Consider the following 27332-nt stretch of genomic DNA (forward strand, 5'->3'; position numbering starts at 1 on the left):
GGTCTGCTCAGGCCAGGTGCTATGGTGCCTTCTCCAGGCCTGGGCCTGTGGTGGTCCCTGAGGCTCCAGTTGAGGGGCAGTGAGAAGATGAGGCCTAGGCAGGCTCTGCTCCATCACAGAGGAGGGAGGGACCACACATGTACCCAGAGGACAGCTGTGGCTGACTGACTGTCCCGGATGTAGCCATGCGTGACTTCTAAGAATGTGTGTGGTGATGCCAAGGAGATGAAACTCTTCCTGCCTTAACTGGATCTGTCCTCAGAGCCTGTTGCTGAGTGAGGGAGCTACACAGCCCAAAGCAGAGCGTAGGAAAGGCTGAGCCATGACACTGTAGAGGTCACGGCTGCCCTCACAGCCAGGCACAACTGTAGCCTACACTTGGCCCACGGGGAGCCCTGAGGCAGGTACTAAGCTCTGGCCTCAGGCAACCCAGGGCTGAGCGGCTGGGTCCTCTGTGATCCACATTCCCCACTCGCAGGGACCAGCTCTGAACTCTGCTGTGTTAATAGTGAAGCAGTGGAAGCAGCGGAACCAAGCTCTGTGCTCTATTAGAGCCGGTCTAAACCAGCTGGAGGGTGGAGGGAGTCCCAGTGCAGGCCTGGCGCTCATCAGGGCCATTTCAGCATGGTCTCTCACATGGTCCCTTATGACACCTGCTAAGAACGAATAACTACTTTACAAAAGAACAGACCCAGCCTGGGAAAGTGAGAGAGGTGATGCCTCAGGGCTGTCTGGGTAGCCTGCTCCCTCATCTCCTCCCAGTCCCACCCTTACCCCCTTCCCTTATGCCCCTCCCCCAGCCCTCAGAAAGGGGGAGCCCTTCTCCACTGCCAACTGACCCCAGCCTATCAAGTCTCCTCAGGACTGCCTGCATCCTCTTCCTCCGTGGCCTGATAAGGGACCCCACCAGGGGGAAGTGATCACAGAGCAGGCAACAGCATCCATGGCAGGGACAGCCCCTGCTCCCCTTATTAGGGGACCCCTACGGAGACTGAGCTGCCTATGGGCTACATCTGAGCAGGGGGCATAGATCCTCTCCATGCATGGTTCTTGTTTGGTGCATCAGTCTCCGCCAGCCCCCTGGGCCCACATTTGTTGGCTCTGTTGGTCTTGTGGAGCTCCTGTCCCCTCTGGTTTCTTCTATCCATAAGACGCGCTGCGCTCTGCCCAAAGTCTGGCTTCTGCTTCCATGCCCTGCTGGGTGGAGTCTTTCAGAGGCCATCTTTGCTGGGCTCCTGTCCTGCTCCCTCTCTTCCTTCAACTGCTTTCAGCCTTACACCCTTTATAATTAATTGCCATAAAGAAAACTGTCTCACTGGGCATGGTGGCGCACACCTTTAATCCCAGCACTTGGGAGGCAGGTGGATCGCTGTGAGTATGAGGCCAGCCTGGTCTACAAAACGAGTCCAGGATAACCAAGGCTACAAGAGAGAAACCCTGTCCTGAAAAGCCAAAATAAAAATAAAAAACAAAATAAATTTAAAAAGAAAAGAAAAAAAGAAGGAAAAGAAAACTGTCTCAGGGACTGCCTCTTAGGGCTGGGTCACATCTTTCAATATCTGGGCCTTAAAATGAACATATTGAACACTGAATAGAAATGAGTCAGCACTGCAGAAGCTTGCAGCAGCTGCCACAAGGCACCTGGCTGGGATGCTGACGGTGACAACTGGGGCTAGAAAATGCAGAACACAAGCAGAAAGCTTAGACAGTAGGGCATCTCTAGCACTGGCTGCTTTCAGGCAGATGCACACAGAGGGAACCACCACAGGAGAACAAGTAGGTGGTCCTGCTACACAGGGCAGCCTGCAGCCATCGTGCAGGGGCCTTCCTGTCACTGGGAACCTCAGCCACAGCTTGAGCTACCTGGACAACCAACACTGAATGCCTGTGTCAGACTGGTACTGTGGGTTCAAGCTGGGCCCTGCCTGAGCAAAGGCAAATGACAGCAATTCAGTAAAGACCCTAGAGCCAAACTGTAGGGCCTTGTGTGAGGACTGAGGCCTCACAGAACCTGCGGGAGGACGCACTGTGGGGCTCGAACATCCTCTGCCCTCTACGCCCACGATTTGTATGTGAGCCTTTTTGACTGTACCGAGGATGAGGGCACTCCCTGCCCACCTCAGAGTAGCCAACATGTTTATATAAAACCGTGTGGAGCAGCATCAAGCACAGCGATGGGGCCTTAAAAATGTACACAGAAAGTCCCTAGATATCTAACAGTAACTAAGAAACAAAGCAGGTCTCTCCTTGCAGCCTACCCTACTGTTGGGCAGGCTGAGGTCAGGGAGCATGACCTGGCCCTGCAGCACAAACAGGAAAAAGGCCTCCTTAGGTGGATGGCCAGGGCTGACGAGGTGACCCGTTTGTGACGTCATTCACTGACACCTTTAAGTACATTTAGTATTTGTGAACCTGCCTAGCCTAGAGCAATGGGGAACAACGTAACCACAAAAGCTGGGGATCCCCAGCAGGGAAGGGAAGAGGGTAAGAACGGCCAGGAAGTGGAGACGCAGCGGGATGGTAGGCTTGCTGGTGGCAGACCTCCGGCTATGGAAGATCTGAGCAGGAGCTTGAAGGGACCTCATTTCTCCCTCGCTGCTCTCCGCTGAGCGGCTGGGGCTATGGAGGGGCAGGATGGACTCACTGGAGTTTCGGGACAGTTGGGCGTCACTGCTGGACTTTATGACCTTGTAGTTGGCAGGGACGTCTGATGTTGTCGACTGGGACCGTTCTGGTTTTACCCTTAGCTTGCTGTGGTTTTCCAGGACCTGGGCTGCAGTTGCCAGAGCCACTTTTGAGTTCAGAGTTTGGAAAGGAGGTGAGGAAAAGTCCTCTTCCTCGTCATCGCCAATGTCCCAAGCGTCACTGGTATTCCGGGCAAATTCATGGAAACTAGAGGCCTTCTTGTTCTTCAGAGGAACTGAATTGACTTTTGACCGTTCTTTGATGAAGCTTCAAGAAAGGAGACGGCATTACTGAGCAGCGTGACACACCTGGCCACTCCATTAGCTCTGTCATACAATAACCGATTACGCCTACCACACTTGTACGTCTTCAGAGAAACCACCCATAGCCACTGCTCACTCGTGAGGAGCGTCCCAGGCAGGCGGCGGGAGCCAGGGTCATCAGCCTCCACATACCCTGAGTTGCCCAGCCCTCTCACACTCAATGAAACCGCCTGACTAGTCGGAGCTGAGAGAAGGAAGGTGCACGCCATGCTGGTAGGCGCCCTGTGGCCCCACCTGGTCACGTGAGCTGCAGAGTACCAGGTGACAGGTCCTCCCTCTGCCTGACTTACTGAGTGACTAGGTGGACCTCAGCCTGCCTTCTACCCCGACCTACCCCACTTCGGCATACATAAGCAAGAACCAAGCCTTGACTAGAAACCACGGAGGTGCCAAGGTTGATTTCTTCGGCCAACATAAGCTAGAGTAGCTGTCAGAGCAGAAAGTAAGTGTGGGGGGCCCCGGGGGGGCTAATGTTAACTTTCCATCCATGCGGCATTAAGTCTCAAAATGAAAAGGCTTCTCTTTTTTACTCTGCCAGCTTAGAGAAAGATGTCTGGGCCTGGTGTTGCTCTGAGCCTTTCCCCTTTAATCACAATTAACTTCTGGCAGAGTCTACAGTACATGGAAAACAGAGTGCAGTGCCGTAAAGACATCACTAAAATGCTCCCCTCACCTGCTGAGCCGCAAGGCAGGCCATTCCAGATAGCAGGGCCGCTGTGCCAGAAGAGCTAGAGCTGTGTGTCCCCCGCCTCTCTCTTGGTTTTTCCGGGAAGGGTTTCTCTGTGTAGCCCTGGCTGTCCTGGACTCACTTTGTAGACCAGCTGGCCTCGAACTTACAGAGATCCACCTGCCTGTGATTCCCAAGTGCTGGGACTAAGGTGTGCACCACCATTGCCCGGCTAGAGTCCCTATTTCTTTTTGTTGTTCTTCTTTTTTGTTTTTTGAGACAGGGTTTCTCTGTGTAGCCCTAGCTGTCCTGGACTCACTTTGTAGACCAGGCTGGCCTGGAACTCACAGTGATCCACTTGCCTCTGCCTCGCGAGTGCTGGGATTAAAAGCGTGTGCTACCATGCCTGGCTAGAGTCCCTATTTCTAAAGTATCTTCCCAGGGGATCCAATCCCCCTGACCTCCTCTGGCACCTGCACTCATGAGCACATACCACCAGAGACAGAAAGACACACACACACACACACACACACACACACACACACAATTTTTTTTACTAAATAATAAATCTTTGGGGCTGGATAGATGGCTCCGTGGTTAAGAGCATTTGCTGCTCTTGCAAAGGACCCAAGTTCAGTCCCCAGCACCCACATGGTGGTCCCTGCCCCCCGTAACTCCAGTTCCAGGGGCTCTATTGCCCTTTTCTGGCCTCCTTCGTCACCAGGCACAAAAAATATGGTGCACTTACACTCATGGAGCAAATACTCACACACAGAAAAATAAATCTTTAGAAAAGGAATCAAAAAAGAAAAAGTCTAAGTGGCACTACAAATTCTCAAAAGCACAACAAATGATACCTGTGAGTGAACTTGGTGAAAGACATTTTTTAAAGGAGTGGCCATGGGTTACACTGCTCGGAACACAAGAGAGCCGTCATCTTATAACTTGACAACACTGCCCTGCTTCACCACAACTGCCGCTCTCCTTACAGAACTGCTGTGGTTGACATGAGGTCTGTACATATTCAGGAGGGCATGTAGACTTATATTTGAAAAATGTCTGGGATTGGGTGACTGACATAAAGCAAGTAGGGAATTCAAAGACACTCACACAAACGCAGTCCCCTGGAGCTCCGTCTGGCCCCACATGAACCAAGTACTGTAACTGGGAGTGGGACCTGCCACACAGTATCAGTTTGGGAAACAACCCACTTAGAAGCCTGTCATACCAGCAAGTGGCTGATGGGACCGCTCAGCAATAACACGGGCTTTATTTAAGCTATAAAAATTATTGCAGGTGATACTGCCACTAATAGTAATGATTTAGCAAATTGGAGTCACTATCCATGGACAGGAGATGACTTAGTGTGTTCATGCGGCTTAGATAATTAAAGACCGGATGTGGAAGCTTCTATTACGATGGAGATTAACTTCAGGGTAATTGATGGTGGTCTGGAGCTGAGCAGAGAAAGCAATCAGAACGTCCAAAGGTACTAACACAAGGGCGATAAATATTTTACAGCAACAATCTGAGGCTGTAAACACTCTGCTGCTGCACTCAGGGTGCCCGAGCTCAGATGTTAACACCAAGGCAGCGTACACACACACGCGGGAAAGCCGCTAATCTGAGGGGATTCACTCTGATTTGTGAAGCCAGGTGAAGCCGACTACAGCATGACTCTGTGGAGTGACCAGGGAAGGTGTCCTCAGCTTTACAACATTAACAAGTGAGAAAACAGGTGCTGGAGAGATGGCTCAGCAGTTAAGAGCACTGACTGCTCTTCCAGAGGTCCTGAGTTCAATTCCCAGCAACCACACATAGTAGCTCACAACCATCTATAATGTGATCTGATGCCATCTTCTGGCGTGCAGGTGTACATGCAGGCAGAGCACTATACACATAGTAAATAAATATTTTAAAAAAAAAAAAAGTGAGAAAACAAAGCTGTTAAAGTTTGCTGCACAGTCTGGGACATGGCCATATTCCTGATTCCTGAAGATCCACCCTCGAGCCAGAACGAGGGGAAACTCAGTTGATGATGGGCACAGTGAGGTAGAGGGGCAGGATCTGAACATAGAAGTGTCCCTATTGCGTGTGGACGGTGGATTTACACGCTAGCTACGTGGCTCTTGGGCAATTGTAAGACTGCTGGACGGCAGCTCCCAGCAGCTGGCTCTGGGCGATGGGGAGCTTTTCTACAGTAATACTCAACTGCAGAGAACATACTGTCAGCCCCTGGGTGGACACCTCTAGTGTCAGCTCCCTGAGTGGACACCTCTAGTGTCAGCCCCCTGAGTGGACACCTCTAGTGTCAGCCCCTGGGTGGACACCTCTAGTGTCAGCCCCTGGGTGGACACCTCTAGTGTCAGCCCCCTGAGTGGACACCTCTAGTCCCTGGCCTTTCCTGGGGCTGCAGTCATTTGCCACAGCCCAGGGTATCTTACCTGAATACCAACTTCAAAAGGAAGCAGGATGCAGGTCACAGAGTTCACTCACTTCATTCATACTGTCCGTCTGTCCATCTGTCTGTCTGTCTGTCTGTCTCATTAAAAAAGAACTTCAAAGGAGCTGGAGAGATTGCTTGGCTAACAGTGATTACTGCTCTTGCAGACGACCTGAGTTCACTCATGTCTGGTAGCTCACCAATGCCTATAACTTCAAAGGTCCTGGGGATCCAACACCCTCTTCTAGCCTATGTGGGCACTCATACACACACATACACACACACACACACAATTAAAAATAAGATTAAAAAAATGCTAGGTGTGGTAGCACATGCCTGTAATCCCAGAAGCGGATCGCTCTGAGTCCCAGGCCAGCCTGGTCTACAAGGTGAGTCACGACAGCCAAGGATACACAGAGAAGAAACCCTGTTTTGAAAAACCAAAAATAAAAAAATAAAAATCTTTTAAAAAGTTTCCATGAAGCTGGGCAGTGGTGGTGCATGCCCATAACCTGGCCCTGGGAGGGCAGAAGCAGGAAGGGCCAGACTGCAAAAACAACTTGGGTTACATAGCCGGTCCCTGACGCAAGAACTGCTCCTTCAGCACTGAAGAGCCGGCTCAGAGGTGAAGTCTGCTCTTCAAAAGGTCCTGAGTTCAATTTTCAGACACAACATTAAGGCTTGGGATGATCTGTAGTCAGATCTGCTGCCCTCTTGTGGCGGGCACATGCAGGCAGGAAATTGTATATATAGTAAACAAATCTTTAAAATAAAAAAAATAAAAGAATTGCTCCTTCCTGAACCTGGAACATGCTAGGCCAGGTGGTGGTGGCACACGCTTTTAATGCCAGCACTCTAGAGGCAGAGGCAGGTGGATCTCTGTGAGTTCAAGACCAGCCTGATCTACAAAGTGAATTCCAGGACTACACAAGAAACTTTGTCTTGAAAAGACAAAACAAAACTCTTGCCAGGTGTGGTGGCACACGCCTTTAATTCCAGCACTCGGGAGGCAGAGGCAGGCGGATCACTGTGAGTTCAAGGCCAACCTGGTCTACAAAGTGAGTCCAGGACAGCCAAGGCTACATAGAGAAACCATGTCTCAAAAACAAAACAAACAAACAAACAAACAAACAAAAACCCACTTGCTTTTGTAGAGGACCTGTCTTACTTGTAGTCTTGTTAGGTACCAGTCTGGTTAGTTAAATAAATAGCCTCTTGTATATGGTTTCAAAGTTAGGCAGATAGTAAACAGACAGAAACAAGCAACATTTGTCTATTTAAATACACTACAGATAGACAGATGGTCCTCAAACACTTTAGAAAACTGCAGAATAGGGCATTTAAGATGTTTTAATAATAAAAGGCTTTACTGACAAAGAGGCACATCTGCCCCTAGCAGCGCTCCCAATCTATTTCAAAGAAGATGATGGGCACTGAAGAACCTCCATACGGAGCTTGCTTCAAATATGGCAAAGCTTGCCACGGGGCAAAACAACTGCTCTTACCTCAACTACTGACAGCAGGCATGCTGCCCAAAGTGGACAAGCAGAACGCTGGGAAGTCAACTGACCAACTTTACAAAGATAAGGTAGGCCAGTCCTTCAAAATTCCTGCTTCACAGAAAAGTCAGATACTCTGGGCCTGTAGGCCGAAATTAAATGCTCCAACCACACAGAGGAACCTTGGGTGACTGTCCAGGCAGCTGCAGTCTCTGTCATTTCTATAGTTTTAGAAGCTGCTTGCTCTGTACTTTCTGTTTTCTCAGGTAATATTTGTACTTCTCAGGTCTCTGATGGGGTTGAAGACTAAATAGTTATATCTTAGTTTTCCTTCTTCAAGATTAAAGACATAACAGTTTACATTGTTTAAGATCTAATAAAAATGTTTTAGGGTCTAAGAAGATATTTTAAAGGTGGTAAATGTAGCCAGGTAGTGATGGCACACACCTTTAATCCCAGCACTTAGGAGGCAAAGGCAGGTGGACCTTTTTTGAGTTTGAAGCCACCCTGGTCTACAAAGTGAGTCCAGGACAGCCAGGATGGTTACAAAGAGGAACCCTGTCTGGAAAAACCAATAAAATAAAATAAAATAAAAGTTGTAATGCAAGTGATAAGAAAATGATATAGGTACAAAACTTCAGACTCATCAGGAAAGGACAGATAGTAAAGTACTTTCTCCAAGGTTGCCAAATACATATAGACTGGATATTATAAATATAACTCTTAAATAATAATAAATAAATAAAATATCATCTTACTTGGACTGAAAGGAGAAAATGTAGTAAGAATTTTAGTTTCTTTAAAAACCCAGTTTAAAAAAAAAAAACAAAAATAGTTAAACTGGTCATGGTAGCACATGCCTTTAATCCCAGCACCCAGGAGACAGTGGCAGGAGGACATCTGTGAGTTCAAGGCCAGCCTGGTCTACAAAGTGAGTCCAGGACAGCCAGGGCTGCACAGTGAAACCTTGTCTCAAAACAAAACAAAACAAAACACACGAGTTATGTGAATATGTTTTTGTTGTAATCCCAGGTGTGCTTCAAATTGTCCACAGCTATTAATTCTGATTGTCTCATGCTCTAGAAGGGGCATGATTTTTGGTAGCTACAGATAGTTTAATTCTGGGGACTCTGGATAGGGTATGAATGGGAGAGTCCTGAGAGGGCCTGTGGCAGCTGCTGTTCCCTGCTGCTGCTGGTTCCTGCTGTTACACTTGCTATGGCTGGATTGCTGGGTATTCTGACAAGGAAGACTGAAGTTGCCCCTAGGAACCTGACGCCCCTAATCAGCAGGATGCAATCTACAGAGGTCTATGCCCTTTCTTTCCCCTTTAACCTCTTTTCTCACCTACCTAATGTTGGGGGGTTGGAAGGGACTGGGGTAGAGAAGGGAGGTAAATATAGGAACCCAATAAAGCAGCCCAAAAAAATATGGCTACAGACCTGGATTTAGTTCCCAGCACTCACATGGTTGCTCACAACTGCCTGCAACTCCAGTTCCAGGGATCCAACTCTCTCTTATGTACCCACATGGTGCACATAGTGCACACACATATACTCAGGCAAACACACACACACACACATACATACAAAATTAATTTAAAAAACCTGTCCCTTTTGCCAGGCAAACTGATGCATGCTTTAAAATCCCAGCACTCAGGAAACAGAGGGAGGTAGATCTCTGTGAGTTCAAAGCCAGACTGATCTACACAGTGAGAATCTTCCTAGTGAGAAGATTGCTACTGATCCACCAGGGCAGAGCAGCAGCTGGAAAGGCCAGAGACAAAACAGTCACTCAGCAAAATAGAGGGGACAGGTGGGCCACGGCCAAAGATGAGTAGAGGGACTTACTTTTTGGTAAGCCGAGGGTCCAGAGGAGGATGCTGGGCTCCATACACGGGCTGAATGCTAGAAGCAGTGGAGACACAAGGTTAGTGAGGAAGCGAAATGTGCCCGCTGAGAATCTGACGTGACTTGGAGGAGCAGCCTGCTTCCAGGAATGACACCCAATCGTTCCAAAAGACAGTAGCCTACGCTTCAAGGCAGCCCTTCACAGGGCTCGTTTTCCCTGGGGAAGTCCCAGTGCCCTAGCACTCCTGACCGGCAGTCAGTCCTATCTTTACAGATTAGCAGGGTGGGGCCAGCGAGATGCCGCCACTGGTAAAGTGTTTTCTATCCACGTCCAAAAACCATTCCAGCTTGTTGACTGTGGAAGGCCGCAGGGCAGCTAGCCAAGGATACGCAGTATGGCAGGACAAGAGACCCTGCCTCAAGAGCCGGAAGGGAAAAGCACCCCCTGAAAGTTCCTTTGACCAAACATGCTCCATAGCACCTATTCCAACACTGTGGTAATAACAAACTAGGCAGCATGAGAGACCACAGGCTACAGAGCCCGTGAGAGCAGAGTTCTAGTGCCATTGCTGTCAACCAGTGCCAACGTGAACGTGCAACAATTACTGGATTCCTTTGACGCTACCTTCACTGTAAGATGAGGCCACTGAAGGCAGCATGGCAACATGAAGGGAAGTGTGGATTAGACTTTGCTAAGCACTTGTGCTGTATGACTTTTCCTGGGAAGATGTGAACGAACATCCCTTCTAATGCCCCTTTTCCACAGACAGGACACCAACAATGAACCAGGGAAACCATCCCACACAAGTCCAGCTTGGAAAATCAGCAAGTTAGCATGGCGGCTCAAAGGCTGCTGCATCACTTAAAGCCATGCTAACATGGACCACTCATGAAAGCAGCACCGTGGACGTCTCTGCACAACTGGCAGGCAGCTGAACTGTTCTGGCAACAGCCTACTGTTTTTGTTTTTTTCTTAAGATTTATTTATTTATTATATATACAGTGTTCTGACTACATGTAATACTTGCACACCAGAAGAGGGCACCAGATGTCATTACAGATGGTTGTGAGTCACCATGTGGTTGCTGGGAATTGAACTCAGGACCTTTGGAAGAGCAGTCAGTGCTCTAAACCCCTGAGCCATCTCTCCAGCGCCACAGCATGAAAGGAGATAACCAGCTCCTGTAAGTTGTCCTCTGACCTCCACATGTGCATCACGAATGCACACACCCACACATATACATATACACAATAAATAACTGTAATAAAAAGTTACAAGCATGATCGCTAGAATACATAAAACGTCCAAACTTGCAGATTACATACATGTAGGCACAATCTAGTCCATATTGTGAATTTCTTATTTTTATTTTACTTATTTACTTATTTTTGTTTTTCAAGACAGGGTTTCTCTATATAGCCCTGACTGTCCTGGAACTTACTCTGTAGAGGAAGCTGGCCTCGAACTCACAGAGATCCACCTGCCTCTGCCTCCCAGAGAGCTGGGATTAAAGGTATGCACTACCTCAATGTAGGGAAAATTTATTTTAAAAAAATAATTAAAATAAAATACAATAAAATAAAAATTTTTTAAAACTGAAAAGAAAAACAAAGACCTACCCTTAGCGGGGAGGAAGGGCATGCAGGCTATCCAGATGAGACCTGATAGGCTGTGGTCAGACAGTGGGGGAGGAGCAACACCCCAGAGGTCTAGGGCAGAAGAGGGAGGGAGGGTGGGAATGGGAAGATACAAGTGAGGGGATAACAATCAGGATGGATTATGAATAAATTATAATAAAGAAAGAAAAGAAAACAAAGACCAATTATTATTCCAATAAATAAAAATAACCTGAACTGACTTAAAAAAAAAAAAAGATAGCTAGGCATGGTAGTGCCTCACAAGGCAGAGGCAGGAGGATCTCCGTGAGTTCGAGGCCAGCCTGGTCTACAAAGTGAGTCCAGGGCTCAAAAAACCAACCAACCAACCAACAACAACAACAAAAAGATCTCTATCAGAAAAGGAGCTAGTTAAATAAACTGCATGCATCTTAAGTAAATAGAATATTCTGTCCCCACTGACAAGAAATAAATGTCAACTTAACTGCATATAATGCTGTACTGGTCAGTGTCCCTGGAGGAACAGAACTTAGAGAGACTCTCCATATAAAGAAAGGGGATTTACCAGGCCGTCTCACAGGCTGTGGTCCAGCTGGTCCAGCCATGGCTGTCTACCAATGGGAGGTCAACAATCCAGCAGTTGTTCAGCCATGAGGCTGAATGTCTCAGCTGGTCTTCAGTGTACCTCAGAATCCCGAAGAAGTCGGCTCTATGCCAGCGAAGGAAAGGGCTTGCCAGTGACAGCAAAAGCAAACAGGCAAAGAGCACAAGTTCCCGTGTCCTTTACGCAGCTGCCAGAGGTGTGCCCCAGAAGAGGTGGATCTTCCTGCCTCAAAGATCCAAATTAGAAGTGGGTCTGTCCCGATTCACAACAGAGGAATCACAAATGGCTGAGAAACACTTAAAGAAATATCCAACATCCTTAGCCCCCAGGCAAAAAAAAGCACATCAGAACTACTTTGAGATTCCATCTCACACCTGTCAGAATGGCTAAGGTCAGTAGCACAAGGGACAGCTCATGCTGGCGAGGGTGTGGAGCAAGGGGAACACTTCTGCATCGCTAGTAGAAATGAGACCTTGTACAGCCACAGTGGAAATCAATATGGCGCTTCCTCAGAAAATTGGGAATGGATCTACCTCAAGACGCAGCTATACCACTCTTGGGCGTATACACGAAAGACGCTCCATCCTACCATAAGGATGTTTGTTCAACTATGTTCATAGTGGCTTGATTCAAACTCAAGACAACCCAGATGTCTCTCAACCGATCAATGGATAAAGAAATGTGGTATATTTACATAACGGAGTTTTACATAGATGTTAGAAAAAAATTACTCAGGAAACTTGCAGGTAAATGGATGAAAACAGAAAAGATCATCCTGAGCAAGGCAACCCAGACCCAGAAAGACGCACACGCTATGTACATGGAGATTAGCTGTTGAGGATAATCACGCTGCCATGCACAGGCTCAGAGAGGCGGAGCAACAAGGAGGCCTTCAAGGGGAAACAGAATAGATTCTGTGGGTGGATAGGGGTTGGGTGGGGATGACAATAGGAGGGGTCAGGTGGGGGAAGAGAGATGGAGGGGGAGAGTACAGGGAGAGACAACTGGAAGGGGGTGCATTTAGGGGAGATGTGGAAACAGTGTAGTGGAAACTTCCTGGAACCTATGAGGGTGACCCTAACGAGGATTGCTAGTAACGGAGGATACGGAGCCTGAACTGGTCATCTTCAATTGTCTGGCAAGGCTCCCAGTGGTGGGGCTGGGACACCAAGCCAGCCACAAAACCTTCCACTCATACCTGTCCTGCCACGTGTGCTGAGGCCATGGTGGCTCAGAGCTTGTGAGAATGTCCAAACAATCACTGGTCTAACATGAGGGCCAAGCCTCGAGAGGGAGCCCATGCCTGACACTGCCTGGGTAGCCAGGAATGGGACACTGTATGGATCACAGACCTGGGATAGAACCAAATATTGCTGGTTAAAAAAAAAAAGTCAATTAAACAATTCCTAACGTATTCTGCTATACTCCTAGATTAGCGCCTAGCCCAATTGTCATCAGAGAGGCTTTCTCTAGAAGCTGATGGGGAGCAGCAGGTGCTGAGACCCACAGCCAAACATTAGTTGGAGCTCAGGAAACCCTACAGAAGGGGAGGACGGATTGTAGGAGTCAGAGAGGTCAAGGACCCCAGAACAGGGCCCACAGAACCAACCAAGCAGGGCTCCCGGGGCTCAGAGACTGAAGCGGCCATCACAGAGCTGGCATGGGTCTTTGCTAGGTCTGCATTCACACTGATGGTGTTTCGTCTGGGGCGCTTGTGGGATTCCTAACAGTGGGACAGGGGGTGTCTCTGACTCTTTTGCCTGCTCTTAGGACCCTTTTTCTCCTACTGGGTTATCTCATTCAGCCTTAATATGAGGGTTTGTGCCTAGTTTTGTTTTGTTTTTTGTTTTTTCAGGTTATTTTCTGTTGTTTGTTTGTTTGTTTTGTTTTTTAAGACAGGGTTTCTCTGCAGCCCTGGCTGTCCTGGAACTCACTCTGTAGGCCAGGCTGGCCTTGAACCCACCGAGGCCTACCTGCCGCTGCCTCTCAAATGCTGGGATTAAAGGCGTGCCTAGTTTTGTTGCATCTTGTTATACCATGTTCAGATGTTATCACTGGGAGGTCTGCTCTTCTCTGAAGGGAGATGGAGGAGCAGTGGATCTGGGCAGGGAGGGTTGGGGCTGGAGGCTGGGCAGAGAGGAGAGAGGGGAGGGGACAGAGGGGATGTATTGTATGAGAGAAGAACAAGTGAAAAAAGAAAAAAATAAGTGGCTCTTGCCACTTCAAATGATTTAATTAAGAAAAAAAATCAGCCCAGTGGCAGTGGTGGCATATGCCTTTAATCCCAGCACTCAGGGGTAGGGGCAGAAGCCGGGGCAGGGGCAGGTAGATCTCTGTGAGTTCAAGGTCAGCCTGGTCTACAGAGTGAGTTCCAGGACAGCCAAGGCTGCAGAGAAATTCTGTCTGGAAAAAGGAAGGGAAAGGAAAGGGAAAGGGAAAGGGAAAGGGAAGGGAAGGGAAGGGAAGGGAAGGAAAGAGAAGGGAAGGGAAGGGAAGGGAAGGAAAGACATCCCTCACAGGTGTACCCAGCCACTTGGGTTTTAGTTGATTGCAGACACAATCAAGTTGACAACCAAGAATAGCATACGACGCAGGCCTGCATGCATAATGACTCCATATATCCTGCAAAAGTATTAAAATGAAATGTATCTTACAACTGGGGGACAGCAGGTGCAGAGCTTTGGTGGAAGGCTGCAGAGCACGACAGGCCTCGGGGAGGCGGCACGCTTGCTCTCCCTGCAAAGGGTGTGCCTTTCCAACCCTGAGAGGGCTGGGAGACTCAGCACAGCTCCCAGTGGGTGGCGAGCAGGCTGTGAGGTGGGACCACACACACAAGTATTCAACCCAGCACCCGCTGCCAAGAGACCTTGGCTTGCTTCCTCCCTCCCATGTTTATAGTTTAATCTTCACCCAATGTTTAGAAAACAGAATGGGTTTAGCAAGCTTTATTCATGTGTCTGCATGCGTGCCTGTGTGAGCATACATGCACCGCACACATGCACCATGTGCATGCGGTACCCTCAGAAGCCAGAAGGGGGCATAAGATCCTCTGGGTCTGGAGCTGGTGTGGGTGCTGGGAACTGAGCCCAGGTGCTCCTAAGGGCAGTGAGCACCCTTAATCACTAAGCCAGCTCTCCAGCTCCCGCGTTCGCCCAGCATTTTTGTTTCTTATGACAGGAAACCCGTAAGATGCTTTCATATAAGAATGTGGTCCAGTCAATCACTTCCTCGTCACGTCATTTTTATTTTTTTAGAGTAGCATATCAGATGTGAGGTATCACTATGACATTCTCCAACAAAGTGTCCACATTGTGCCTGTCTGGAGTTCGGAGAGAATCTTCTCACGTGCGAGTCTGACTTCTGCACATTCTGGACCTTTTCGGCTGCGAGGACGTCAACTCCCTAAGCCTCTCTGGGAGATTACTAAGTGATTCATTCCCCTACTCAACTATTCAACTATTCACTCAGGCTATGCCGCTGTGTCCCTAGCGTTTCGTAGACAGAGGGAAAGGACAGGAAAATGCCGGGAGGTACCTGAGAGTACAGGGGGAGTCTGACTCCCACAACGAGGGACAAGGAGGCTTACACAAAAATACAAATTAAAACACAACCACAGAGATCCAGAGGGTCACAGGTTTGCATTTTAACATTTTCAGATCCTCTCAGATTCGGGCACTTGAAGTCTCGAGTCCAAAGCTCTCTCTGTAGTCAACCATTAAATGCTACAAGGCAGGCGGATCCCACCAGGCCAGTTGGGTTAGTTGAGTGGATAAAAAAGTAAGATCTTCAAATCCTCTAGTCATATGGACCTACAGGCCAGAGGCCACCACCTACGGGGGAAGAGGTTCCTCAGGTCGCAGGAGACTGCTTTTCAAAGACACTGGCTGAAGTGCCGGCGCGGGCAGGAGGGCTGAGACGGACGGCGGACCTCAGCAGCAGAGGCATCGGATCCCAACCTGAATTCTTAGCCTGCTCTTCAACTAGACCACGATGTATGTGAGGCAGGGACACCGTGTATAATAAATCAGTTTGCTGAGCCTCAATACAGACAGGTGGGAAGTTATAAACGGAGAAGCCAAGGCTATCACAAGGGCTGGACGAAGACAGACTGCAAGAGCCAGAGAGCAGGTGCCCACCTACTGACTTTATCACTCAGCTATGGGGCGTGGAGAGATGGCTCAGTGGCTAAGAGTGCTGGAAGCTCTTCCAGAGGCCATGGATTCAATTCCCAGCACCCACATGGTAGCTCAAACTCCATTTCCAGAAGACCCGACACCCTTTTCTGTCCCAGACATAAACACAAAATAATTCAATATTTTTAACAATATAATAATTCACCTACACGCCTGTGTCAACCCGGCCCCTCCACAGCTCCACATACACTCAATGCTAGAACAAGCTGTCACCACTCCATCTTTACATAGGCATTTGCACGTCGGGGTCAGGGTGGGGTGGCAGCACACATCTGTAGTTTTGGAATTTGGGAAGCTGAGGGTAGCCTTGGCTACAGGGAGTGTAGACTACAGTATGAGATTCTACCTTAAAAAATGTATATAAGCATTTCATCACCATTTTCAGGCAAAAAGGAAAGTGCAAGGAAAAAAATAATTATCGGGTCCAGTCTCACTGTAACACTTGGCCCGTGTCCAGCCCCCAGGGAAGATAAACCATTAGGGAGACGACTGGATTCTGTCACAGGTCTTTCCTACATCTCCCCCCTACAGGCCAGCTCTGCCTAAGGCACAGGGACCTCTCTGCTTGCTTCCACTCCTCACTAATTTCTTTTCTCTGTTATTTTGTGCATTGGTGTATAATGTGTGCCTGTACGCGCAGATGCCGTGGCTCATGGCTGGAGATCAGAGGACAACTTTTGGGAGTCACTCCTTCCACGGTGGGGTCTAGGGATCAAACCCAGGTTGTCGGGTCTCTGGGAGCAAGTCTCTTGCCCACTGAGCATGCTCACTAGCCCTAATTAATGTCTATGTATCAGTGCCACTGCTGTTGTTGTGCCTCGCCCCCCCCCCCTCCTCCTCTTCCTCTTTTTCTTGTGATGCTGGGGAGAACAAGGGCTTCACCTCTCACAGGTGAGCACCCTGACCCTGAGCTCCAGGCCCAGCCCAGCAGGATCCCTCCACACCTGGCTCTTCCCACCCAGCTCCACGCCTACTTTATCTGATAACAAACCTGACATATGCTTAGTGGGAAAACCAGAAAGCTGGTCGTCTGCTGTCTTCAGCAGGGAAAGCAGCAGTGCAGAGCAAATTTCCAACTTCTAGAGACCTGTGGCCTGTCTGTGGCTCCCTCAGGACAGGTCAGGATGCAGAACAACAGCAGGCACTTCCTATGCTGTGGTCGGTGAGAACTCCAGAGGCCTGGGCTCTACTTCAGCTGACTCTTTGCTGGTAGACCTGAAAGCCACAGACTAAGGTGCTGCGGCCCCGGAGGCACTACGCATGCCCTGAACAGACAGCACACAGCCAAGGAGCTATGCCACACTGGAGAAGACAAACCCACAGAAAGTGTTGCCAGAGGTGTCTTACCCAGTGGCAACAGTGGGAAAGTCTTGGTGGGAAGGCCAGCAGGTGGCTGATGCCGACCCGGAAGCTGAGCAAACACCAGAATAGAACTGTCCGTTTTAAATGTCAAGAACTCTGGCAACAAAACTCCGTTCACACCAGGGCTCTGTGGAAGACTTCCAGACCCCAAGGTTCACGGCTTCAGCAATAATTCAGAACCTTCTAGTCACTCACTATATCAGCAAAGACATTTCCAAGCCGAAAATGGGATGTCATAGACCTGCCCTGGCAAACTCCAACCATTACACTGGGCTTTCCTCAAATGACAGGGAAAGACTTTAGTTAAAATGCATGAGTGACTGTGTACTTCAAGACTGGCCAAGCTAGGTGTGGTGGCGCATGCCTTTAATCTCAGCATGCGGGAGACAGAGGCACGCAGATGCCTGTGAGTTCCAGGCCAGCCTGGTCTACAAAGTGAGTCAAGGACAGCCAAGGATACACAGAGAAACCCTATCTCAAAAAACAAACAAAAAGACTAGCCACTTTTCTCAATTTTTCCTTTTCTTTTCTTCAGTGTAGGGGACAGAACCCAGTGCTGGCCAGACTACTCCACCCCAAGCTTCTCAATAACACCTTTTTTTTTTCTTATCTCAAATAGTCTAGACTGTCCTTGAACTCCTGGTCCTCCTGTCTCCACTGCACAAATTTTAAGATTCCAGACAGGGGGGGGCCAGCACCTCAACTTCTTTTAATACTAATAGCCTCAACTTTAATTCTAATAATGACTTTTTTTTTCTTTTTTTTCTTTTGAGACTCGGGTAGCACAGGGTTATCTCCAATTCCACATGTAGCTTCTGACCACCCCACCTGCCCTCTCCGGTGCTGTGACTACAAGCACACAGCAGCACCACCACACATGGTTTTCTAAGGTGCTAGGAACTGAACCCAGGCCTTCCTCATGCACCCTAGCCAAGCACTCTACCAACCCCTCTATACCCCAGCCCTCGACTTTAATAACAAGTATTTGGGGGCTGGGGGGATGGCTCGGCTCATAAGAGCACTAGTTGCTCTTCCCGAGGACCCAGACTCAAAGCCCAGCACCCATGTGGCAGCTCACAACCATCTGTAACTCCAGTTCCAGAGGATCCAGCACCCTCTTCTGGCCTCCAAGGTACACAGACACACATGCAGGCAAAACACCCATACACAGAAACAAAAATAAAACCTCAGAAGAGTTACTAGCAAGCTCTCTGCTTAGGACAAGCCTTGCAGTAGGCCTGGGGGTTAGAGTGCGGTGAGCCAGCAGCTCACACTTGTCTCTCCTATCCCGTCATGACTAGTGACCACACTCCTCGGTCAGCAGAGTTGCCTTGACAACCAGGGCTGAGGGGAACAAGAAGCACTGGGGAGAGAGGGACAGGAGAGCACTGGGGCAAGGAACCCTGAAGCCTGCTCTGTGGCCTCAGGAAAGTCACCTCCCCATCTGGCCTCACTTTTCCTAACTAAAGGGGGGGTCTTAGCCTTGAGTGCTAGCACTCAGCAAATTCTGCCGCTCTCAGCTGCTCACCCAGGCCAGCAATTTGCTACTTTCAAAAGGACAACACGGAAGGGCCCATCTTCTGCACCAGGTCTGCTCCGATCCACACCAGTTGTGCCTGGTGAGTTGGAGCTGATGTGTGCGTGCAATGCTCAGCTTCAGAACTGGTCCAGACCTCAAGGCTCACTCAATCTAAGCCTTTCATCCCATAGAGAAGGAAATCGAGTATGGCAGAGCTCAGGATTTTGTTGTATAACGGCTTTTATTTTTTATTACTCTGAGTGTATATAACACACATATAGAGGCCAGAGGACAATTTGGGGAGTCAGTTCTGTCCTTCTACCATGTAGGACATGGGGCCCAAACTCAGGTCTTCAGGCTTGACAGTAGCACCTTTGCCCTCTAACCTCTCCACCTGACTCCTCTGAAGCTCAGCACTTGGGGGTGACCCCTCCTCCCTCTTTCTACTCCATGCTTTCAATGATCTGCAAAGTCTTGAGGATCCAAACTCAACTGTCCTTTCCTACTCCCTGCCCTGGCTCAGCTGTCACCACCTTGCTCACTGTGAAGACAGTGGCCACCTGACTTGCCTCCTGCACCTTTCCTCGCAGAACTCAGGGGATGTGCTGCAAGGTTTGGCAATGTTTGATACATGTGAGGAAAGTATTCTATTTCAGTATCTGGTCACCTTCCTGACCTTAAGTGGGTAAAAGCAGCGGGGAGTGTAAATATCCTACAACCACTGAAGACAAAGGACCACTTTCTCGGGTTGGCTGGAATGGCCCTTGACCTCAAGGTCTCAGACAAGTGTTCTGCCACTGAGCTATATATAGCAGCCCTCTTTTTAGTTTTTTGTTTTGTCTTTTGAGACAGGTCCCCTAGTTAGAAAGTGCCAGAACTGGGGTCAGTCGGGTCACAGCCTGCATTCTGTAAGATAAGCACTCTGCTTACCCGCCTACACATCAAATGATGACCTAAACTGGGCGTGGTGGCACAGGCCTTTAATGCCAAAGTTCAGAGGCAGAGGCCTCTGGTTTTTCTTTCTTTCTTTTTTTTTTTTTTTTTAAAGAGTATTTATTATTATTATGTATACAGTGCTCTGCCTGCATGTGTGCCCGGCGTGCCAGAAGAGGGCACCAGATCTCATTATGGATGGTTGTGAGCCACCATGTGGTTGCTGGGAATTGAACTCAGGACCTCTGGAAGAACAGACAGTGCTCTTAACCTCTGAGCCACCTCTCCAGCCCTGGCAGAGGCATGTGGCTATGGTTTGTTTTGTTTTGTTTTGATAACAGGGTTTTTCTGCGAAACCTGGGCTATCCTCAAACTCATAGGGATCTATCTGCCTTTGCCTCCCAAGTACTAAGATTTTTTATCTCAGTAAATTTAAGGGCACCCTGGACTACACAGTGAGTTCTAGGCCAACCACAGCTACATAATAAAACACTATCTGAAGATAAATATTTTTTCAGAAGTGTCTTGAGGTCAGGGGCTGGAGAGGAGGCTCACTGGTTAAGAGCACTGGCTGTTCCTGCAGAGGACCCAGGTCAGGTCTCAGCACCCATACAGTAGCTCTCAGTCACCGGCAACTTCAGCTCTGAGGGGTCTGCTGCCCTCTTCTGACTTTTGCAAACACAGGATCCACGTTCATACAAACATACAAAATAAAAGCAAATCCCTTTAATCGGTCTGAAAGTCAGTGGTGGTAGATAGTCAAGAGCATCTACCTTCAGGATGGACCCACTGCACACTACTGGAGCATGCATTTACGAGTGAATATGGGAAAAATAAATGAGTTGATTTGGGGCTGGAATGATGTCTCCACAGTTAAGAGCACCTGAGTGTGTTTCCAGAACCCACATGGCAGCTCATAGTTATTCACAAGTCCAGCTCCTGGGGAATCCAAATCGCTGTTATGACTTCTACCAGCAGCGCCAGGCGTGCGTGTGGTACTATGCAGGCACATGTGCAGGCAGAACACTGAACACTTAAAATAAAGATAAGCTGGGCCTGGTGGTGCACACCTGTAATCCCAGCCCTCAGGAGGCAGGGGCTGGCGGATCTCTGTGAATTCAAAGACAGCCTGGTCTACAGAGCTAGCTCCAGGACAGCCAAGGCTACACAGAGAAACCCTGTCTCAAAAAAACCATTAAATAAACTAACAATTTCATTAATAATTAAAGAGTGAATTTTATATCTCAATAACATTAAAAAGAAAAAAGAAAAGAAAGAAAAAGGCTAGAGAAATGGCTCAGCAATTAAGATTACTGGCTGATCTTGTAGATGACCTGGGTTCTATTCCCTACCACATGGCCATAAGATCTGTAACTCCAGTCCCATAGGATCTAATGGCCTCTTCTGGCTTCAGTGGGCACTAGACACAAGGATGCAAAGATTTCCATGCATAGCTAAAACTTACACACAACAAAGTAATTTTTTAAAAATATTTAAAGAGCCAGGCCTAGGGAGGCAGGTGCAGGCAGATTTCTGTGAGTTCAAGGCCAGCCCTGGTCTACATAGTGAATTCCTGGATAGCCAAGGCTACATAGTGAGACTTTGTCTCAAAACAAACAAAATTTAAAGAATGCTTTGGGTTTTTGGTTTTTTAATAAGTATGTATGTATGTATGTATTTTTATGTATATGAGTGCAGGCCAGAAGAGGGCACCAGATCTCATTATAGATGGTCGTGAGGCATCACGTGGTTGCTAAGAATTGAACTCAGAAGGCAGGGCGCAGTGGCGCACACCTTTAATCCCAGCACTCGGGAGGCAGAGGCAGGTGGATCGCTGAGTTCGAGGCCAGCCTGGTTTACAAAGCGAGTCCAGGACAGCCAAGGCTACACAGAGAAACCCCTGTCTCAAAAAACAAAAAAAAGAAAAAAGAAGACAAAAAGAATTGAACTCATGTCCTCTAGAAGAGCAGCCAGTGCTCTTAACTGCTGAGCCATCTCTCCAGCCCCCTTTATTTGTTTGGTTGGTTTTGGGTTTTAGTTTTTTGAGAGACTGTGTTTCTCTGTGTAGCCTTGACTGTCCTCAACTCACTTTGTAGACCAGGCTGGCCTTGAACTCACAGAGATCCTGCCTGCCTCTGCCTCCTGAGTGCTGGGATTGCAGGCATGCACTGCCACTACCCAGCTGTTTGTTTGGTTTTTAACTTGGGCTACTCTAACAAAATTTCTACTTGTCACTGAAGTCACTCCATCATAATCAAAGAAAACTGAAAGTTACCAGCCACTGCCTGGACTTTTCCCATTTTTCCAACTGCAGAGCAAAGCAAAGCAGTTTCCTCCCAGCCTGCTGAGGACCCAGCACAGGCTCACTCAGCTCCTGGCTCAGGAGTGGATGTCTCTTCTCCAGGCACAAGGAGCTCAGATGTAAAAGTTCTGTTCTGGAACTAAAAGCACCCCAGCTTTCCCCCGCAGCCCTGAGCCTGGGGCTCTCTGCCAAGCGTGCACAGGGGACAGTACTTCCCTCACCGGGCAGGGTATGGACCATGGTTTATGCATCGTGGCAACATTTTCATGCCCCGGTGTTAAACAGGACAAACAACTGGTCCTGGGGAACTGAGAAGCATTCTGTTAAATGTTTGCTTGCTCTAACAGTAACAACGGCACAATTAATAGCGACTGTTTATGAGACAAGCACAATGCACTAAATAAACGCTGTGCTGGGTTCTTTACAAATGGTCTTCACAGTAACCCTGAGGGAAGTGTCTTACTCCCTGCTTCCTAGACTAGGAAACCGAAGGCTAGATATACTGTCCATCATACAAGCAAGAGACCCTGAGTAACAATCATCGCCATCATCATCATCGTCATCATCATCTGGACGCCACAGCCCTTGCCTGCCCTGCTCTATGTTCCAAAATGGAAAAGAATGCCAGAGATATGAAGAAACTCAAGACTCTTGCCATCTAGCAAGAGTAATGCTTTGGGGCCACCAAGATGGCTCAGCAGGTTAAAGGTGTTTGCTGCCAAGCCTGACGACCTGAGTTCGATTTCCGAGACCCACAGGGTGGAAGCAGAGAACTGACTCCCACGAATTGTCCTCTGACCTGTACATGAGCTCTGTGGCATGCAAACACCTACACACACACACACACACACACACACACACACACTAATAGATAAAAATAATTATTAAAAGAAGTTTTGGGTTTTGTTGTTGTTTTGGTTTGGTATGTTTTTCTCAAGACAGGGTCTCTCTGTTAGCCTTGCCTGTCCTGGACTCGCCTTGTAGACCAGGCCAGCCTTGAACTCACAGTGATCCACCTGTCTCTGCCTCCCGGCTGTAAAAGTAATATTTTTAAGACGTTGACTTCCTATAGTCCAGTAGAAGTAACCAAAGACCCTGAACGCACCAGATCTGGCAGTCTAAAGTCACAGAGACCACCCGCCTCCCACTGCCCTTGCCACTGCTTCCTGGTGTGGCCATTTCCCCACTGATTATTATTTTAGGACATCAAGTTGTAACGATCCCTCCACAGCACACTCCCAGAGAAGAGCAGTCCACACAGCTGGAGAGCTCACTCAAGCAGGAAGGAAGCGAAATCGGCGGCAGGAAATGAAGCTTATCTAAAAACACAGAGTGTCACTGTACAATGTGTGAACACCATAACCCCACAGCATTCATCCAAAGCTACCTTCCTCCCCGGGATTATATTAATATGCGTCACTGAAATCTGGCTCCTCGGAGGCCGGCGGGTCTCTGAGTTCCAGGACAGCCTGGTTTACAGGGTGAGTTCCAAGACAGCAAGGGCTACACAGAGAAACCCTGTCTCGAGAAAACACACACACACACACACACACACACACACACAATCTGGTTTTCTCCACGTGTCTGATAGCACCTTAGGTTAAGTTACACAGCCAATAATTGCCTCTCATTTCTCTTTTGCTTGGAGAAGGGGATGGGGTGGGGGCTGTAGCTCAGTGGTACAATATGTCTGCCTTGAGAAGAAGAGATGGAGAAAGAGGGAGAGGGAGAGAGGAAGAGAGGGAGGGGGGAGAGAAGAGGGAGGGGGAGGGGAAAGGGAGGGAGGGGGAGAGGGAAAGAGGGAGGTATGTAGCAATGTTGGAAGAGAGGGGAGGAGGCTGAGAGAGAGAAGTCACAGGGCAAAGGATTACACCTGAACAAAAAAGAGTTACAGGCACACCAATAAGGAGAGATAGCATGGCAGACACAAAGTCTCACACAAAGCAGCCTGTGGCTGGCACAAATCTTAAGTTCAGCAATTTAACACACTCCTTTCACTTGTCAGGATCACCCAAAACAACCTGAGCCAATAAACCAAGGGCAGAGTGACGACGGATGGACAGGTGTTGAGAATGTCAACATACACCAAGAAGAGAAAGAAAAACTAAGAAGTTGCCCGGGCGGCCCACTTCTCCCACCAAAACTGAGGAATCAAAGAATTTAATGCCATCTACACAAAAAGAAAATTACCTCTCAGGGTGGGGAGAGGGCGGGGGGAGAGGTTACATTGGATTGCACAAACGATTTAGAAAGTGCCAAAGGGGTAACTTACTCTCCGTCCTGTGCCCACCCCGCAATAATTCCTAATGAGTAAGGGCCAACTCGAGACAAAGTAAGGTCAGGCTTGAGAATTCCCCCTCACGTTTCCTGCTCACACCCCTGCAGGCCTGCCCCAGGTTCCCCCATCAGAACCCCTATGGAGTCCAAAAGGGAAATAGCAATGGGCTAGGCTGGAGACCAAGGCCAAGGGCTATCCTCATGCAAGCAGCTACCCATGCTGTTAGAGACCCCCCCCCCCAGGAGTTCTGTAGAAAGTGGAAAGCGGTCAGCAGGTGGTCCTCCAATACCAGGCTGACAGCAGCAACTCGCCCAACTCCACTGCCCCTCACACCGGGTCCCCGGACATCTCCCAGCTGAGATTCCCCGGCCCCAGACCCCAGTCTGCACCCCACACCCAAGCTGGCCAGGCTCCTCTGATTGACAGCTGTCCCAGCCTGGGCTACCCCGACACCAGCCCTCCAGCCTCGGGGGCGGCCCCCGGCTCACCCCAGGCCCATGGGATTCAGGAATCGGGGATCTGGAAGGCTTTGGGTCCAATCCCCACTCCCCTCAGCGTCCTGGGCTCACCTCCCCGGCAGCTTGGCACTCCTCTTCCAGAACTGCTTGCTGTTCTCGGCGGCCATCGCTCCGGCCCGGGGGAAGGCCTGGTCGGTGGGTCACGGGGGCGCCCCGCGACAGGCCCCCGAGACCCCGCAATCTGAGGGCCAGCCCAGGCCGCTTCCCCGCCGCCGGTCACCCGCTCCCAGCTCCTGGGGGCGCCATCTTGGATGTGGGCACTCCCCCCGCCCAGCGCCGTTGCCATTGGTGGGCTGCGCAGGCCGGTGGACGGACCGACCAATGAGGATCCGGGATCCTGCGGGCCGCTGAAGCCCCGCGGTAACGTCAGGGGCTGGGCACACAGGTGGGCCGGGAGGCGGGACTTAGATGGGCAGGAAGGCGGGGCTGAAAGTTCCTACTCAGAGGAGGTGGCAGTGAACCAGGTAAAAAAAAAATTGTAAAAAAAAAAAAAAAAAAAAAAAAAGAAGGGAAAAGACCTACTGGGAAGAAGGAGGGAGATGAGACTGTTGCCTTTGATGGGCTGAGGTCCTGGGTCTCAGTTGGGGGAAGGTGGAGGGTGGGGGAGGGGTAAGGAGAAACCATAACACTTATATACAAAAGTCTTTAATCTACAAGAAAGGCTTCATGTGATAACTGTGGACCATTTTTGAACGTCTCCCACCTCATCGGTACCCAGGGTTGTTACTCCTGCCTTGTTGCCTTATGATCCCAGTTTCTTGGAAGACAGGCCCGGGCCATAGCCCAGTGTGGGAAACTGTTGTTGTCGGAGCAGCAGTTGGTTTATCAGAACCTCCCTTTCTTCTGCTAACTGAACACCGTGATGTAATCCCTCCCTCGGGCCTTACTCTTTCTGCTTAGGAGGTTCCAGATACTGAGAAACCATGCTTGGGAAATATTATTTTATCCTCCAGTTCCAATTTCCAAGTACCAACCATTTCCTCTAAGGACGTCGTCGGACGTCTCCATGGCAACAATCAGAAAGATGAAGGATGTACCCCCATATTCTTAACTCTCTTATTAACCGATTATAAATCTTCCACCTTTAGGTTCATTTCTCAATCTAATTTTGACTCAAAGTGAGATCCAATTTTAACATGTTGCCTCCTTTGGGTGTTACATTAATCGCTCCTCTTTTTGAGTGTTGGTGTCCTAGGACAATTTGGGGGAAGCTGGGGGATACTTCCTACTCCTAAGATATGTGCAGATTGCCCCTAATCCATCCTTCTACGTGTGTGTGTGTGTGTGTGTGTGTGTGTGTGTGTGTGTGTGTGTGTAGTGTGGAGGTCAGAGGACAACTTGCAGAATTCAGTTCTCTCTTTTTACCATTTAGGCCCAGGGAATCAAACTCAAGTCCTCGGGTTTGGCAGCGCGCACCTCTGCCCACTGAGCTATCCGGCTAGCCCAACACATTGGAGGATTCCTAAGTCACCTTCTCTCCTCACCTGAAGGAAGGCCTTTTAATATGTCCTCCACTGATAGCTTTCTACATAGATATTACTGTCTGTTTTCAAGCTTCTTCTGCTTGCTAACTGTAAAACAAGACGACTGTCGGCCTGGAGAGATGGCCCAGAGGTTAAACGGATGTGCCGCTCATGCAGAGGATCTGAGTTCAGCTCCTGAGGACCCACAACAGGTGGCTCACCGTGGCCTGTGATAACAGGCTCTTTTGTTGTATATAGACAGCACGTGCAGGTGATGAGCACACATACACACAAACACGCATTTTAAAAAGAACAGTAGCATTGTATGAGAAAGGCTGTATCGAAGCCAGGCAGTGATGGCGCACGCCTTTAATCCCAGCACTCGGGAGGCAAAGGCAGGCGGATCACTGTGAGTTCAAGGTCAGCCTGGTCTACAAAGTGAGTCTAGTACAGCCAAGGCTACACAGAGGAACCCTGTCTAAAACAAACAAACAAACAAAAACCAAAAGGTTTGACTCTGCCAAGGTTCGCCCTAGGAAATGAATGAGTTTAGTAGGCTTGCTTACAGAGCACGTGAGGGGCTGTGGTCAGGCGTGTGGGTGACCTAAAGCAGCCACACCACAAAGTCCATGCGGCGCACAGATGCTTGCTCCCCCACAGGCACCCAGATGGAGCCCCTTCCCCCGCCTGTGAACTCTAGTTCCTCCCCATGACCCCAAAGCCACGTTCAGTTAGGGCAAAATAAGACGAGTGACTGGGGGGAGTAACTGGACCCTCAAGTGAGGACCCACGCCCCTCCCCACTCCCTTCTTCCCTCCCTCTATAAGGGAATGCCAGCCTGTCTATGATGGTCTTTTGCAAACAGGTGGCTGAAGTCCTGAAAATGAGTTGTTTAGCTCTGAGGATAATGCTGCAAAACAGATAGAAGACTGAAGTCTTGTCCCAGCTGATGATATTGTCTTTATTCCTTCATTTTAATGTGTTTAAACTTTTTTTATTTTTTGGTTTTTCGAGACAGGGTCTCTCTGTGTAGCCTTGGCTGTCCTGGACTCACTTTGTCGACCAGGCTGGCCTCC

General features: G+C 49.0%; 1 protein-coding gene across 2 annotated transcripts in view; it reads right to left on the reverse strand.

The window, feature by feature from the left end:
• Tbc1d22b (TBC1 domain family member 22B) overlaps window positions 1-25045 on the reverse strand; it is a 56389-nt gene extending 31344 nt beyond the window's left edge. Inside the window, exons 1-3 of one of the 2 annotated variants that reach the window (XM_051153399.1) lie at window positions 24845-25045; window positions 9468-9524; window positions 2645-2952 (exon numbers count right to left, since the gene is read on the reverse strand). In XM_051153399.1, coding sequence (XP_051009356.1) covers window positions 2645-2952; window positions 9468-9524; window positions 24845-24900 — 421 coding nt within the window. In that variant the 5' untranslated portion in view covers window positions 24901-25045. The remainder of the gene's footprint in view (window positions 1-2644; window positions 2953-9467; window positions 9525-24844) is intronic. The other variant, XM_051153400.1, reaches the window with a different exon arrangement.
• Between the last annotated feature and the right edge of the window lie 2287 nt (window positions 25046-27332).

This window comes from Acomys russatus, chromosome 11 (assembly GCF_903995435.1).
Source record: "Acomys russatus chromosome 11, mAcoRus1.1, whole genome shotgun sequence".
Lineage (NCBI taxonomy): Eukaryota > Metazoa > Chordata > Mammalia > Rodentia > Muridae > Acomys > Acomys russatus.